The sequence below is a fragment of the Phycodurus eques genome, chromosome 15, assembly GCF_024500275.1.
Source record: "Phycodurus eques isolate BA_2022a chromosome 15, UOR_Pequ_1.1, whole genome shotgun sequence".
Classification (NCBI taxonomy): Eukaryota; Metazoa; Chordata; class Actinopteri; order Syngnathiformes; family Syngnathidae; genus Phycodurus; species Phycodurus eques.
The window spans coordinates 6,231,762-6,249,965 of record NC_084539.1 but is presented as its reverse complement, the minus strand read 5'-3'; the positions used below and the strand labels follow the sequence as shown (position 1 = coordinate 6,249,965).

At 41.8% G+C, this 18,204-nt stretch overlaps 1 protein-coding gene across 2 annotated transcripts in view; it reads right to left on the bottom strand.

Moving 5' to 3' along the window:
• LOC133413649 (WD repeat-containing protein 7) overlaps positions 1–18,204 on the bottom strand; it is a 110,183-nt gene that overhangs the window by 77,950 nt on the left and 14,029 nt on the right. For both annotated transcript variants that reach the window (XM_061698270.1, XM_061698271.1), the window contains exons 13-15: positions 17,438–17,658; positions 13,876–14,071; positions 8,636–8,850 (exon numbers count right to left, since the gene is read on the bottom strand). In XM_061698270.1, the coding sequence (XP_061554254.1) occupies positions 8,636–8,850; positions 13,876–14,071; positions 17,438–17,658 (632 nt within the window). The remainder of the gene's footprint in view (positions 1–8,635; positions 8,851–13,875; positions 14,072–17,437; positions 17,659–18,204) is intronic.

The following is an 18,204-nucleotide window of genomic DNA, read 5'->3' as shown; positions in this document are numbered from 1 at the left end:
GATCTGTGTTATCAGCACAAAACACTTTTGCGGTTGGACACGCATGTTTTCATGACTTTAATCTTGTCTGTCTTTCTTACTTTTCTATTTTGGGTTCAAGTCCCACCAACATGGTGTGCCAGTATGATTAACAGATTAATTGAACTATACAATAAAAATACAACTATACACTGATTTTTTTTAACAAGCTCATAATCAAGGTTTACACACTTTGCTCAAATTAATTTTCAATGATCTGACTAACTCCGAATAAATTATGTCCATTTGACAGTAACAGAGAACTAAAACAGCATATCAACCATAAGATGATTAAATCCAGACAAAAACAAATACAATCTATTGATTATCTTACTCCCAACTCTAGCAATACTGTACTTCCTTCGAACAAAAAGAAAACAAAAACATAGTTCAGCAGAAATACCAGAGGACAAATTCAAAGTCACATATTGACTTCCTTATCCCTGAATAAAAGGTATAACTGTAAACACAGATGATGGCTTGCAGCTGACTGGGTGTAGTGTTTGTGTTGATAGTATGACATTTCATCTTTCATCACACAGCAGGGGAGCACACACAGCCACTCACACGGGGGATGGTGGATGGTTTTGACCCATGATGTTTATAGTTATACGACAGAAATGACCCTGGGGTGGGAGGCAACAGCAAAAACAAAACAAAAAAACTGATGTATTTCTGATAGAGCAAGGCATGAAAAATGCAGCTGTTGTGCGCTGGCCTTATCAGAAAAGAGCTGTGATTATGAGGCGTTATAAGAGGAAAATCCAGGGAGGCACCTCCAATAAACATACAGTGGAAGGAATATGAAAAAGATACCCAGCAAAAGGAAAATAAAGGACAACCCAGAAGGGGAAAAAAAGCCTATGGTAAAACAAACTGTACATCGAGGTAAATGAGTGCAATAGTAACAGGCAGCTGAAAACAACACTGTAATCCTGAACAATTTCCAGAATTTGTTTTCAAAGCACAAAAAGGTCAACCTCTTCATCAGTTAATTATCAGGGGTTGTGTGAGACCCAAACAGACATTTTGGACAATTCTCTGCTGAACAGACTGGAGAATATCTTGTTTTGTGTCAGCATTTGTGCCACAATAAATGAAAGCTAGGCCCACAAAGGCATGCTTGGATGAGTTTGGTGTGAAACAACATTGCTGGCCTCCACAGATGCCTAAACTCACACCTCATTGAACACCTTGAGGGTAAACTAGAATGGAGATTGTAGAAAAGGCATTAAATGACTGAGGGTTAAGCAAATTTTTAAATTGTCCATATTGTTAAGTTTATGTATGTGTTCCAATATTTTTGTCCTGAGTGTGTATCAGGGACTTGCTTTGTGCTCAACTACTTTGTATTTTTAACTATATAAAAAAATAACAGCTATATGCTGGCTAGTACTGGGAACACATCATCATATGATGAGTTCTGTAACAGAGGTGTATCATATACCATCTAGCTAACTCTGGATCTAGCAAAAACTACTTTATGGTGGAAAATTAGGGCAACCTCTATACACTTATGTTTCAAAGTGTTGCAAGGATATACAAACAACAACCAGCATCTCTCTTGAACTTGTTGAGAGAGCTGCTTTCAGAAAGGTCAAGTTCTTGAATATCCATCCATCCATCCATCCATCCATCCATCCATTTTCTGTACCGCTTATCCTCACTAGGGTCGCGGGCGTGTTGGAGCCTATCCCATCTTATATTTGTTCGCCAACCAATCGCAGGGCACATACAAACAAACAACCAACCAATCGCACTCACATTCACAATTTAGAGTCTTCAATCAACCTACCACGCATGTTTTTGAGATGTGGGAGGAAACCAGAGTACCTGGAGAAAACCCACACAAGGCACGGGGAGAACATGCAAACTCCACACAGGTGGGGCCAGGATTTGAACCCCGTTCCTCAGACCTGTGAAACAGATGTGCTAACCAGTCATGCCGCCAGTTCTTGGAGATAGGCTTCACAATTGATTGATATGTAAGCGTGACTTTGGCTGCAACAATTAAATGAGCCTGATCGTCGGTGATTTTTTTTAAATGAGGCTCTGCTGCATATGGAAAGTGCTTTAAAATAATATCTTTTATTTCCATCTCAGGACGTTGGTAGAGAGCCGGCGGGCTTGTCAAGGTAAGACACTATTAACAATCATTGTAGCGGCTGGTTTGACTTTTCGGCTTCACTGGCCGCAGTACAAAAACACCAAAAGTAAATACAGAGGGAAATCACAACTGTCAAGTTCTTTGCAGTTTGTGACACAACTGATCAATCAACCAGAACAACGGAGACGTACCCTTCCTTGACAATTCACTCTACTGATGGGGATTTTCATATGAAAAGTCAGTAGTTACAGCCTAATGTTTTAGCGTTTTATGCATTAACTGTATTTGCTTCCATGAAGTTGAAATTTGTGATTAAAACTTACATTACATTGACTATTATTCTCCTCTAACATGTATTCATTTATTATCCTCTATCATTTATTCTTATGAAAAGTGCAGAGTTGAAATATAATGCAATAAAAAGAAAATATTTTTCCCTAACATGAACAATAATCGTGATTACAATATGGATCAAAATAATCGCAATTATTATTTTGGCCTTAATCCAAGATTGCGCCTACAAGGTGGACGCCTCGGTAACGTAAGTGTCCTTGCTTTTGTCTTTTTCGTTCGTCTTAGGAGACATTACGCGACTTCCTTACATGAGGCAAGGTACTGGGGAGTACCCCCCAGTACCTTACTGGGGAGTACCCTCCAGACCTTTTTCTGCCAACTTTCATAAATATTTTCATAAATATCTTTTTTTTTATTTATTTATTTATTTTTTTTTAATCGGAGTTACTCACCAGCAGAGTGACATGGGTTTTCTCCGGGTACACCGGTTTCCTCCCACATTCCAAAAACATGTATAGCAGGTACAATGAAAGCTTGAATATGAGTAGGTATGTGTTTTAATGCAGCCCAATGGGGGGCACAAGCCAGTGCAAACTGTAGGCTGGTCACAAGCCCGGATAAATGCAGAGGGTTGCGTCAGGAAGGGCATCCATCTTAAAACTTTGCCAAACAAATATGAGCGTTCATGTAAAGAATTCCATACCGGATCGGTTGTGGCCCGGGTTAACAACGTCCGCCCCCAGCACTGTTAACCTTCAGGGAGTCGGTGGAAATTCAGCTACTGTAGGTTGAAGTTGAAGACGAAGGAGAGGTGGAAAGTGGGTTCTTTGGCAGAAAAAGAAGAGGAAAGCACAGAGCCTAGAATTTAATGTGGGGACTTTGAATGTTGGGACTACGACAGGAAAATCCCGGGAGTTGGTTGATATGATTAGGACAAAGGTTGATATATTTTGTGTCCATGAGACCAGGTGGAAAGGCAGTAAGGCTACAAGTTTAGGGGTAGGCTTTAAATTATTTTACCATGGTATAGATGGGAAGAGAAATGGAGTAGGGGTTATTTTAAAGGAAAAGTTAGCTTAGACTGTCTTGGGGGGGGAAAGAGTATCAGATCGAGTGATGAGGCTGAAGCTTGAAATTGAGGGTGTTATGTATAATGTGATTAGCAGCTATGCCCCACAGGTAGGATATGACAGAGTTGAAAGATAAATTCTAGAAGGAGCTAGATGAAGTAGTTCTGAGGATCCCAAACAGAGAGAGCCATGATTGCTGCAGATTGTAATGGACAGGGGTGATGAAGATGTGATGGGTAAGAACAGCATCCAGGAAAGAACCTTGGAGGCACAGATGGTGGTAACTTTGGAAAAAGGATGGAAATGGCTGTAGTTAACACTTTCTTCCAGAAGAGGCAGCAACATAGGGTGACCTACAAGAGCTGGAGGTAGAAGCACGCAGGTATATTACATCTTGTGCAGACGATGTAATTTAAAGGAGTTTACAGAATGTAAGGTAGTGATAGGGGAGAGTGTGGCTAGACAGCATAGGATGGTGGTGTGTAAGATGACTCTGGTGGTAGGGAGGAAGATTAAGAAGACAAAGGCAGAGCAGAGAACCATGGGGTGGATGCTGAGAAACGGAAGAGTGTTGTGTGGTTTTTCGGGAAGAGCTGAGACAGGTTCTTTGACAGGAGGAGCTTCCAGAAGACTACTACAGCCAAGGTGGTCAGAGAGACAGGCATGAGAGTACTTGGTGTATCTTCTGACAGGAAAGGAGAGAAAGAGACATGGTGGTGGAACCTCACAATATAGGAAAACATACAAGGAAAGAGGTTAGCGAAGAAGAAGTGGGACACTGAGAGGACCGAGGACAGGAGAAAGGAATACATTGAGATGCGACGTAGGGCGAAGGTAGAGGTGGCAAAGGCCAAACAAGAGGCATATGATGACATGTATGCCAGGTTGGACACTAAAGAAGGAGAAAAGGATTTATACAGGTTGGCCAGACAGAGGGATAGAGATGGGACGGATGATTGTTAGGGTGATTAAGGATAGAGATGGAAATGTGTTGACTGGTGCCAGCCCAGCAGTGTGCTGAATAGATGGAAACAATACTTTGAGGAGTTGATGAATGAGGAAAATGACAGCGAAGGAAGAGAAGAGGCAAGTGTGGTGGACCAGGAAGTGGAAATGATTAGTAAGGGGGAAGTTACAAGGGTGATGTGCAGAGCTGTGGGAAATATAGAAGAATAAAGTTGATGAGCCACACAATGAAGTTATGGGAAAGAGTCGTGGAGGCTAGACTCAGGAAATAAGTTAGTATTTGCGAGCAACAGTATGGTTTCATGCCTAGAAAGAGTACCACAGATGCATTATTTGCCTTGAGGATGTTGATGGAAAAGTACAGAGAAGGTCAGAAGGAGTTGCGTTGTCTCTTTGTGGATCTAGAGAAAGCCTATGACAGAGTACCCAGAGAGGAACTGTGGTACTGCATGCAGAAGTCTGGAGTGGCAGATAAGTATGTTTATAATACAGGACATGTATGAGGGCAGCAGAACAGCGGTGTGGTAGGAGTTTAAGGTGGAGGTTGGACTGCATCAGGGATTAGCCCTGAGCCCCTTCCTGTTTGCAGTGGTGATGGGATAGGCTGACAGATGGTTAGACTAGAATCCCCGTGGACCATGATGTTTGCAGATGACATTGTGATCTGCAGTGAAAGCAGGGAGCAGGTGGAGGAACAGTTAGAAAAATGGAGGCATGCACTGGAGAGGAGAGGAATGAAGATGAGCCAGAATATATGTGCATGAATGAGAGGGGTGGAGGGGGAAGAGTGAGTCTACAGGGAGAAGAGATAGCAAGGGTGGAGGACTTTAAATACAACAGTCAACAGTCCAGAGTAATGGTGAGTGTGGTAAGGAAGTGAAGAAAGGGGTCCAAGCAGGCTGGAACAGGTGGAGGAAGGTGTCAGGTGTGTTATCTGACAGAAGAGTCTCTGCGAGGATGAAGGGCATAGTTTATAAGACAGTGGTGAGGCCAGCCATAATGTACGGAATAGCGACAGTGGCACTGAAGAGACAAGGAAGCAGAGCTGGAGGTGGCAGAAAGGAAGATGTTGAGGTTTGCTCTAGGAGTGACCAGGTTGGATAAAATTAGAAATGCGCTCGTCAGAGGGACAGCTAAGGTTAGATGTTTTGGAGACAAAGTTAGAGAGAGCAGACTTCGATGGCTTGGACGCATCCAGAGGAGAGACAGTGAGTATATTGGTAGGAATCATCACCCCTATGTGACGAGTGTACTGTTTCACCAAATCACTTATTTCAATGTTTTGCAACAGTTTGTAACTATAGCTTAGCAATGAGCATGGCATTGCTCAGCACACATTGCAGCACAGACTTGGAGTCGCTGTTTTTGAACTGTAGTCGCCACGCGAGATTGCTTCATTCACACTCGCCAGTGTTTACATCCCCCACAGGCAACACAAACGGAGCCCTGCAAATGCTGGCTGACCAAGTAAGCAAACTTGTAAAAAAAAAAAAAAGCAGCACCCACATTCACCCCTCATTATTCTTGGGACCTTCAACAAAGAAAAACTCAACCATGAACTCACTAAATACAAGCAGCATATTGACTGGTAAAGTCACCAGGGAAAGCAACATTCTAGACCACTGCTATACCACGCTCAAGGACACATGCTATTCTCCATGCAGTTTTGGGCCCATCTGATCACAGTCACTGTTTTTCACTTAATAGCAACATACAGGCACAAACTTAAAAGTGCAAAGCCTGTGGTGAAAACAGTGAAGAGGTGGACGAATGAAGCTAAGATGGAACTTCAAGGCTGTTTAGACGGCACAGACTGGAGTGTCTTTGAAACTTCAACTGGCAGCTTGGATGAATATACGGACACTATTACAGCCTACATCAGCTTCTGTGAAGATGTGTCTAGTGACTTGTCAGAGCAACCCCCCACCACCCTAACAACTTGATAAACGGCATTCTTCCAAGCCGCCTCACTTTGTTCGAACACACCGTTCGGCCAACACGAACCTAGGATGTAGACTTGGCTTTCCGGCCTACGTGGGTCACCACTAAGCAATCAGAGCAGTGACTACTAAGAGTACCAGGTACACTCCCAGCCAAGGATGAGCTATCTGATGTGCCAGCGGATCCTGAAAAGGTCAGGAGGAGGAACGGTCGTATTCTCCCACCGAAAGCGTGATGAACAACTTCCCTTTTTCTTCTCCTGCCTGTTTTTGTTGTATTTTGTGCATCCTTTTTTCTTCAAACAAAACAGCCTCAGTTCTCCTAAGATACAAAGACCATCCCCCATAGACCAGCAGATCTACAGTCTTGAGTAACACAACAATGGTTGTCAGAATGTATAAGATTAGTGCCTTATAATTTTGGGGAAAATACTATCTTCATGCAAATCCCAACTTTGCTCTCTCTCGCTATGCCTCAACTCATTTCACGCTCACATTTTCATTTTTAGCCCAGCAACACGATGTCCTATTTCCCTTTTGGTATGCCTATTTTTCTTTCTGTTACCAATGTTTGCCTGTCCTTTGTTCTGTAGTTAAATCCCTCCGTATTGTTACCCTGAAGATTTCCTTTTAGATATAATTAAATCTATAAAATTCAACTTCTTGTGTTTTGCATGTGTTTCGAGTTAATAATAAACCTCTGTAATCAAAGACTCATATTTCATAAATGTAGCAGCCTTCTAGATTATGAGACTGATCAAGGTTTTTCATCCCGTTTTCCTCAATTTTACACATCTAAAAAGAGACATGGTGCCCCTTTACGAGACAGAGAGTTTGATTCTAATGCTAAACGTAAATCAAACTAAACCGGAGGTAACGTAGGCATTAACCTCCGGCTTATTCTTTGTCCAAAATTAATTACGTTTTTGTCCAAAACCAATATACGCTACACGTGGGCACAATACTTTAAAGAAAACATGAAGGGCCAGGTGAAACAAATTTTATTTTAATGGGATTCAAATTAAACTGTCAGCTTTCAGAAAAGCATTATCATTAAATAAAACGCAACCATAAAACAAATAATGCTGGTTGTTGTTCAGTCATCAGTCGTATTTAAAAAAAACAATATTTCACAAATTCCGCCTGGGGATGTAAACTTATAATGAGCACAACTCTATATACTCTACTCTACTTGATATACATGTGTGTATGATGGCTGTTTGCCTTAAACCTCTTCATTAAACTGTCAGGTTTACTTTTACACACCCACGGTGTTCAACTCCACTGCAAAGTTCAATACTCTCATGGTTGAATGGCTAGTTCAAAGTTTCAACCTGGACCTCCTATGTACAAACAAGATAACTTGTAGCTGTTCTGCATGAGCATCAACTACTGGAGAGCAAGAGAGCAAAGTGTTGGATTCACATACCAAATTGAAATCTCTTAAGAGCGCAGGGCGAGTGTTTTCATTGTTTCGAAATGGAGTAACAATCAATGAACTACCGTATTTTCACAACCATAAGACGCACTTAAAAGTCTTAAATTATCTCCGAAATGGACAGGGCGCCTTATAATGCGGCTCGCCTTGTGTGTGCATTGAGTTCCAAAATCTGTAAATGTTGTGTGACTTTGATGAGCGCTCCGCTTGACTGACTACTGGAGCATTTCCTGCAGACACGCTGCTTATATAGAGGAAAGGCGGACGTGACTGAGGACAGCATGTGGACGTTAAAGAGGGAAGCATGCATGCAGCATGCATGCTAGCGTATGTTTTAAGATAGCCTATGTTTTACCATGCCTGCGCCCTATAATACGGTGCACCTTATGTATGTGTTAAATACAGAAATAGACCCCGTAACTGAGACTGCGCCTTTTAATACGGTGCGCCTTGTGGTCGTGAAAATACGGTAAGTGCAAATCGCAGTCCCAATTTCTAAAAGTAGAGAAAACATTTTACAAGAAGAAATGTCAATTGAAAAGGGGGGAATGTCTATTTCAACGAAACAAACCAAAACATCCTAAAAAAGTGGACTTTGAATACTGTACATTTACATATAAATAGATTTTGAGCAAAGTTAATAGGTGTTGAAAAGGTAAGGATTTTGCACATTTAGTATAGGAACAAATCTAAATGATCGGTATCTTATCTGCTAATTGTCTGAATGCCAGTCTAATTACTGTACAATAGTAATTACTCCCTAGTTCCTACTCTGCTGTACTTTATTGAAATGTAACCCTACCTTGTCAGCATTGTCTGCCGCCAGCAGATTGGTGGCAAGTGTTTGCAGTTTGTGCTGAGCCATGTTCTTTAGTGCCGCCAGGCTCCGGCGAGTCATTGCCTGCTTCAGGTTCACTGCCGAATGGCTCAAGGCGTCCACAGTGGCCGGAGCCAACTCATCACAGGCATTGAGTATCTCTACAGCAGTTATACCCATCACACAGCGATCCAGGGCCCCTGCGAACATTAAATAAGATTATAACAAACCAGAGAGACTTACTGTAGATTCAGGAAGCTTAACAGAACATTGAAAACATAAGAAGATGAAGACCCTTGTTTACCAACATATGGGATAATTTTCTATCCAGTTATGCAAAGACAGAATCCTGGGTAGAAATTTAGATTGTAGTGATTTTGGATTTCTATACCTAAAATGATTGTTGGATCAAAAACATTTGAGGATCTTTTCAGCCAATCTAGTGTACGTTTGGGTTGTATATTTGTTAATTTTAATCTAATAATCATTGTAGTAGGAGAAACTTTCTTGTGTCTGTTGTTTGTGTTTCTCTCACCTCATTCCTGTCTCACACTGTTGTTATTTGTTATAGTTATCCATCTCTATCAATCCTTTGTTTCTATCAATACCGAATTTTATTTCAGCACCCATACCTCGATTTAGCTCACCATAATGCTCACTATCATCATTTACTGTCTTGAATGTGATTCAGATCACACTTCTCTCTGGCTGCAACAATCCTCTGCCCTTACAAAAGAGAGATGTTTAGAGGAGACCCCATTAGCTGCAGACAGACCTGTTATCAGGATTGGCTTTAAGTATTGAGTGAGAAGTGGCACCATTATGCTGTGTGTCAAATAGAGTGAGTGTCTGTCTGTCTAGGCGCGCATATACTCAGGCAGCAGACGTAATGGTAGCATGCCTCACAGACACTCAAGAGTCAGAAAGTCTCCCTTTCTGACTGCACTCTGCCTCTCTCTTTCTCTCTCGCTCTCTCAAACACACACACATACGCGCGCGCACACACACAGTCTTTCTGAGAGAGATAATTACAACCCCAATTCCAATGAAGTTGGGACGTTGTGTGAAACAATTAAAAACAGAATACAATGATTTGCAAATCATGTTCTACCTATATTTAATTGAATACACTACAAAGATAAGATATTTAATGTTCAAACTGATAATGATCATTTGCTAAAAACAACCAAGTTTAACTTAGAATTTTATGGCTGCAAAACGTTCCTAAAAAGCTGGGACAGGGTCATGTTTACCACGGTGTTACATCACCTTTTCTTTTAACAACATTCAATAAACGTTTGGGAACTGAGGACAATAATTGTTGAAGCTTTGTAGGTGGAATTCTTTCCCATTCTTGCTTGATGTACAGGTTCAGCTGTTGAACAGTCCGGGGTCTCCGTTGTCATATTTTACGCTTCATAATGTGCCACACATTTTCAATGGGAGACAGGTCTGGACTGCAGGCAGGCCAGTCTAGTACCTGCACTCTTTTACTACGAAGCCACGCTGTTGTAACACGTGCAGAATGTGGTTTGGCATTGTCTTGCTGAAATAAGCAGGGGCGTCCATGAAAAAGACGTTGCTTGGATAGCAGCATATGTTTCTCCAAAACCTGTATGTACCTTTCAGCATTAATGGTGCCTTCACAGATGTGCAAGTTACCCATGCCATTGGCACTAACACACCCCCATACCATCACAGATGCTGGCTTTTGAACTTTGCTTCCATAACAGTCCTGATGGTTCTTTTCCTCTTTGGCCCGGAGGACAAGACGTCCACAATTTCCCCTAAAAAATTTTAAATGTGGACTTGTCGGACCACAGAACACTTTTCCACTTTACATCAGTCCGTCTTAGATGAGCTCGGCCCCAGAGAAGCCGGCGGCTTTTCTGGGTTTTGTTGATGAATGGCTTTTGCTTTGCTTAGTAGAGCTTCAAGTTGCACTTACGGATGTAGCGCCGAACTGTATTTACTGACATTGGTTTTCTGAAGTATTCCTGAGCCCATGTAGTGATATCCTTTACACATTGATGTCTGTTTTTGATGCAGTGTCGTCTGAGGGATCGAAGGTCACGGCATGCAATGTTGGTTGTCGGCCTTGCCGCTTACATACAGTGATTTCTCCAGATTCTCTGAACCTTTTGATGATATTATGGACCGTAGATGATGAAATCCCTAAATTCCTTGCAATTGTACGTTGAGGAACATTGTCCTTAAACTGTTCGACTATTTTCTCACGCACCTGTTCACAAAGAGGTGAACCTCGTCCCATCTTTGCTTGTGAATGACTGAGCAATTCAGGGAAGCTCCTTTTATATCCAATCATGGCACCCACCTGTTCCCAATTAGCCTGTACACCTGTAGGATGTTGCAAACAGGTGTTTGATGAGCATTATTCAACTTTCTCTGTCTTTTTTGCCACCTGTCCCAGCTTTTTTGGAACGTGTTGCAGCCATAAAATTCTAAGTTAATAATTATTTGCTAAAATCAATAAGGTTGATCAGTTTGAACATTGAATATCTTGTCTTTCTAGCGTATTCAATTAAATATAGGTTGAACATGATTTTCAAATCATTGTATTCCGTTTTTATTTATGTTTAACATAGTGTCCCAACATCATTGGAATCGGGGTTGTATAAAGCGACATTCAAACCAAAGTTACATTTAGGCTAACATGCACATTAAACTGTGAGGGCATCCAGGTGATATGTTGAATTAAAATAATTTCCAGAAGTAGCAAAATTCAGTTTGAAGAATAATTCTAAAATACTGGAAGTCCTCGATTTACGAACGAGTTCCGATTTTCCGCATAAGTCAGATTTCACCGTTAAAGTCGAAATTTACGGCGAAATACTTCTGTTACAGATATTGTCCCACGTGATTGTGACAGCAAGCTCAGTGTGTGTGGGCGTGTGCGTCGATGTGTGAGAGAGACGGAACTGCGAAGGAGGAAGGAGTGCGCGCCGGTGTGAGTGTGTACAGTAGCAAGTGTAGTGACGGCGACCGGGGAAGAGTAGCGATTAGCGGAGGACCCGTTGACGTTGAATGTGCAGAGGAGCTAATAAAGCCATTAAAGCAGCAAATCGGTGCTTTGTGCCTTCTCAGCTGTGCAACGAGAGAAGGGAATTAACCCCTGCGTCTCCCAACCACGGTCAGGTGACCGCAGCAGGAAAGGTTAACACTTCGTATAAAGAAACTAAAATACATTAAAATAAAAAATTAAGATGCTGTACTTCCCATTACTGATGAGAGTGTGAAAAAAGGAGGGCGAAACAGGCAAAGATACTCCCGGTGCACAAACACAGACAAGCACTATGCACGAGCTAAGCAGAAACACTATGGTGCTAGGACAAATTGGCGGACGAGGCACGGGCGTCGTAAAGTCGAAACATCGTAGGTCGAGTGTGTCAAGCACTGTAATGGCATGGGCATCAAACCAGGTTTTGGTGCTTCTGGCGGAACGGGCAGGGGACAGGTCCTGCTGGAAGATGAAATCTGTATCTCCATACAGATCCTCAGCAGAAGGAATCATCAAGTCCTCTAAAACATTCTGATAGACTGTTGTGGTGACCTTGGATTTAAGAAAGCAGAGTTTATGAACACCTGCACAGGACATTACACCCCAAATCATGACTGACTAGATATTTCACACTGGACCTCAAGCAGCTTGGGTTCCATTCTTCACCCGCCTTCCTCTAAACCCTTGGACCTTTATTCCCAAATGAAAGGCACGCTTTACTTTAATCGGAAAAGAGGACCTCAGAGCACTGGCCAACAGTCCAGTCCTTCTTCTCCATGGCCCAATTGAGACGCTTCCTACGTTGGCTCAGGCTAAGAAGTTGGCTTGACCTGAGGAACGAGACAGTTGTAGCCCATCTCCTGGATGCATCTGAATGTGGTGGTGTTTGAAGCTGTGACTCCCGCCTCATTCCACTCTGTATGGATCTCTGCTAGAATTTGAATCTTCTTTGTTTGGTAATCCACTGAAGCCCACAGTCATCTCTTTTTCTGGTGCATCTTCTCCTGCCACATTTTGTCCTTCCACTAGACTATCCACTGATATGCTTGGACACAGCACTCTGTGAACAGCCAGCCTCCGTAGCTATGAACTTTTGTGGCTTACCCATCCTATGGAGGGTATCAATGATGGTCTTCTGGGCAGTTGTCAAGTCTGGAGTCTTCCCCATATTGAACCCAACTGAGACAATTGAACCAAACTGAAGCAATTTAATGACGCTTCGCGGACGTGGAAGACTTTTTTTTTTGCTTGTTGTCCTGCTCTTCCTCTTTTCCCATCTCGATCATGCTTTTCGTGTCACGTCACCAGACCTCAGCTATATCTCACCGGCGCTCAATGTCTGTAGGGAGATTCAGGATGGAGCGGGAGCCAGCAGGGAGAAACTCTGCATGTCGTGATAGGTGGTGAAGCGGCAGCAGCATTATAATGCTCAGTTATAATCAAGTGGATAAATGTTCTCACGAACCATATTGCTGGGTCACTAGCAAGTTAACGTGCAAACACGTAAAAAGAAATGAGACAAGGATCAACAAAAGCAATAAAAACAGACCAGTAAGGACGAGAGGCTTGCTGGGTCATGACCACCCACACAGCAACTGGTAGGCAACATCTACCTCAAAAAGAGGTAGATGTTGCTCGTTTGCTGCAATTCTTCACTTACACAGCAATTATTGTCTATCCTTCCATCCATTTTCGATACTGCCTATCCTCACTAGGATCGCAGGCGTACGACTGGAGCCTATCCCAGGTGACTTCGGGTGAGAGGCAGGGTACACCCTGAACTGGTCGCCAGCCAATCGCGGAGCTATTATTGTATGATTATTTTAGCAGGATGTTACAGGAGCTGACAGGCTTAATCAGCATTGGGCCACCTCCTCTAGTCGTGGCTTGGGTGAAAATTACCTTTTTTTTTGTTTTTGTTTTTTTAAACAAAAACAGCTGTGGATTGCAGGCTTAATCCTTTTCTGTTTTGCGTCCATTTTACAGTAAACAACTCGAAGTGACAAATAGCTTTGCCTCTCAGTTGGTGAATTGTGCGAGCTAGAGAGTGAGAACAGGCGCTAAGAAATACTTTAAAAGTGTGTGCAAGCGATGAAACAATTTTTAAAAAATGTTTTAAATGGTCTCTCTATATAGCCGACTTTCACCTACTGTCTGGAACATATCACTCGCGATTAAAAGGGTGTCACTGTAAGACAAAACTCACCTGTATCCATCTGCCAGACATATACAGAGCCATCAGAGCATCCAACAACAAGGTAGTCATCTGTGGGGCGCCACTTGATGACTTGGATTGGGAACAGGTGCCGCGATGCAAGCATGATGCATTTCCTTTCCCTAAGACTGAGCAGGCCAACCGAGTGGTCGCTGGCAACAGAGCAGACGCAGTGTTGCACCCGAGTCTGCAGAGAAAACAAGGCCAAAGTTGTTTCAATTATTGACAACAGTGTCTGACATCAACGGTGGCCCAGTGGCGCGGGACCACTACGCCGCTGTGTCGTGCCTATCATCTACAAATACATACCCTTTCCGAAAGATTAGAATATCATGGAAAAGTTTATTTATTTCCATAAATCTATTCAAAAAGTTAAACTTTCATAGATTATAGATTCAGGGCCCCCGATTTAAACAATTTATTTGTTAATTCTTACATAATTTGGACTTCCAGTTCATAAAAACAATGAAATCAGGAATTCAAAAAATTAGAATACTGTGAAGAAATCAGCCCAAATTTTGCAGGCCATAGATGTTTTAAACTGAGCGTCACACACTAATCATCTACTAAACGCAAAGCACCTGCACAGGTTTCCCCAGGTGTCATTAAATTGCTTCAGTTTGGTTCAATTGTCTCAGTTGGGCTCAATATGGGGAAGACTGCAGACTTGCCAACTGGCCAGACGACCAGCATTGATACCCTCCATAGGTTGGGTGAGCCACAAAATTACATAGCTAAGGAGGTTGGCTTCTCACAGAGTACTGTGCCCAAGCATATAAATGGAAAGTTTAGTGGAAGGACAAAATGTGGCAGGAAAAGATGCACCAGCAAAAGAGATGGTTTAGCAGATTATCATACAGAGAAGATTTAAAAAAATCTAGCAGAGATCCTGAAAGAGTGGAATGAGGCGGGAGTCACAGCTTGAAAAAAAACACCACATTCAGACGCATCCGGGAGATGGGTTACAACTGTCGGATTCCTTGGGTCAAGTCAAGCCACTTCTGAGCCTGAGCCAACGTAGGAAGCGTCTCAACTGGGCCAAGGAGAAGAATAACTTTTGTCCAGTGGTCCAAGGTCCTCTCTTCCAATGAAAGTAAAGTGTGCCTTTCATTCTGGAATCAAGGTCCAAGGGTTTGGAGGAAGATTGGTTAAGAACAGAACCCAAGCTGCTTGAGGTCCAGTGTGAAATATCCAGTCAGTCATGATTTGGGGTGCAATGTCCAGTGCAGGTGTTGGTAAACTCTGCTTTCTTAAATCCAAGGTCACCCCAACAGTCTACCAGAATGTTTTAGAGGACTTCATGATTCCTTCTGCTGAGGATCTGTATGGAGATGCAGATTTAATCTTCCAGCAGGACCTGGCCCCTGCCCATGCCACCAGAAGCACCAAAACCTGGTTTGATGCCTATGCCATCACAGTGCTTGACTGGCCGGATCTAAACCCCATTGAGAATATTTGGTATATCATCAAGAGGAAAATGAGGGTCACCAGACCCAAAAACGAAGAAATCGGGCTTCCATAACTCCCAGGCAATGCCACAGGCTGATTGCATCAATGCCACGGTGCATAGAGGCACTAATTATAGCAAAGGGATTCCCAACCAAGTATTGAAGATTAACATATTATTTTGAAAGTACTATATTTTGATTGATTTAATGTGACCCTAATTTCTTTTCTTTTTTTTTCATAAATTTTTTTAAAATTACCGATTTCGTGAGTTTTATGAGCTAGAAGCCCAAATTAAGTAAACATAAACAAATAAATACTTGAAATTGTTTAAATTGTGGGGCCTGAATCAATAATCTATGACAGTTTAACTTTTTGAATGGAATTATGGAAATAAATAAACTTTTCAATGATATTCTAATTTTAATTTGGAAAGGGTCAGTAGATATTGGCTCATCTGGGCCAGTACACATTTCGGAGTCACCGAAAACTGGATTTTCAGTGTCAGTCTGAAATTATTTTTATCGCTGAAACATCCCATCCAAGACAGGATGATGGGATGACAAGGATAAACTGCGACCAGCACCGTCTGACTGGATAAGCGTGCACAAATTTGGGTGAGCCTCAAGACGATAACTGAAGCTAACGCCGGGAGCCTCATACACCAGCTCATATTTTGCAGCCTGTAAAATGTTAATCTGCCATCACTGAGCATGCTTTAAAATGTTTATTAACACCCTAATTGGAGTTTACTGTTAAACTAAGCGCACAAAAAATATATATATTGTTATAAAAATTACCAGATTCATTAATTAACAGTCAATGGAAAACCCTACTGACAGGCTAGCTAATATGAGCATTTGGTCACTGGAGGGATTTACGTTCAAATAACAAATATTCACAAAAATGCCGTAGTAAGACGTATAGGCGGGTAATATAACAAATCTCACAGGCATATATTCTTCCTAATCTGTGAAAAACGAGTGTATTAACATTATGTTATGACTTTCTTCTTCTACTCTTTCTTAGCTTACAGTAAATGAGTAGCTCAATTCATGCATTGGAAAACACTGCCCCTAAGAGGCCAAGGCGCACACAGCAGGAGCAACAGATACAGTCTTTGAATGTATAAAAAGACATGCTTTTTCCTGACTGTGACATGAAATCAGATCAAACTTCTCCTGTTTTAGGTTCAGTCTTTGACTGTATAAAAAGACGTGCTTTTTCCTGACTGTGACATGAAATCAGACCAAACTTTTCCTGTTTTAGGTCAGTTGGGACAATTTTGGCCATGAATGTATTCATTTTTCTTCGGTTTTCTATTATTTCCAATTTCTATTATTTTAATATATTATTCTTGTACTTCTTACTAATTTATTTTCTGGTTGTTCTTTTACGTTATATTTGAAGTTACGTTTTTGGAATGTTAGTGCTAAGTAAATATTTCAATTTTTTAATTGATTTAATCTTTTCAGCATTATTATTAATTTTTGCAATTACAATGCCTTGATTTTAGTGAGGTTCGTTCAGAGTCATTGCCATGAATGCAATTGTAATAATAATTTCTTAAAGTGGTTTAAATGCAAAATCACAAAAACAAGGTATTATATCTGGAATAAATGGGGCCAGCACAAGTTCTGACAGGGCCACCACAACTTGGCTCATGGTGACCCGACAGGGCCACCACTCAAAAAGGCTTAACGTCGGACTGTGGACAAGATCCTTTTTTTCAGAATCAGAATCCTCTTTATTTGCCAAGTATGTCAAACACCACTTTCCTGTTTAAGACTACACTGGTAGTGGTATATGCTGCTGCCTTTTTTGTAGACAGCATGGGTTTGATTCGTGGCCCTTTTACATGGGTTATGAGCAGAAACTGAACCAGTGGCAGCTGCATGAAAGTCAGTAGTTGAACCACTATATTAACAATGACCCTCAAAAGACCATTCATTAATTATAAAGTCAAACAGAAATATGGGGGATAAAGCAGTAAGAAACCTTAAAATATTAAGCACTTTAAAGACAATTTATTTTCTATATTATCATGGGGAGACTGAAAAGCATGGGTCTGTATCTTATGGAACAAAAAATTAACTGAAGGACTCACACTGCAGTTTTCTGGTGGGACAATGAGCTGAGTAATCTCGCCTCCATGGACACAGAAAATGTGCTTCATCTCTCCAGTGAAAATGTCCCACACAATGACAGAGAAGTCTACCCCTCCTGACACCAAAGAGCGCTGGTCGTAGCGAGGAGATATCTGGTACGGATACAGGACACATGTCACCTTATTCCTATGACCTCGGAGTGTACGGTGGGGTGGCCATCCTGCAGAGAATGTGTAAACAAAGTTTAGAAAGGTAGAATTGTTGCCTTTCCTAATAGAGACCTTAGATTTGAGAGGAGTTAATGAAGAAAAACTGCTACTACATCTGCCAAGAATATTATGTTATAATCAATGCTTTTGTTATGGTTAGGCTTAACACAATTACCTGAAAACTAAGGATTGCCACAGAATGTGGGGAGGATGGGTAGGACATGGACCAAGGAAGAATTTCCTAAAGACAAAATACAGACATATGCAGGAGCTGAGCTTCTATCCATCCATCCATCCATTTCCTTTATAGCTTATCCTCACTAGGGTTGCGGGCTGCTGGAGCCTATCCCAGCTATCTTCGGGCGGGAGGCGGGGTACACCCTGAACCGGTCGCCAGCCAATCGCAGGGCACATAGAAACATACAACCATTCACACTCACATTCATACCTACGGGCAATTTAGAGTCTTCAATCAACCTACCACGCATGTTTTTGGGATGTGGGAGGAAACTGGGGTGCCCGGAGAAAACCCAGCTGGGCATCTATGAAGTTCCAAA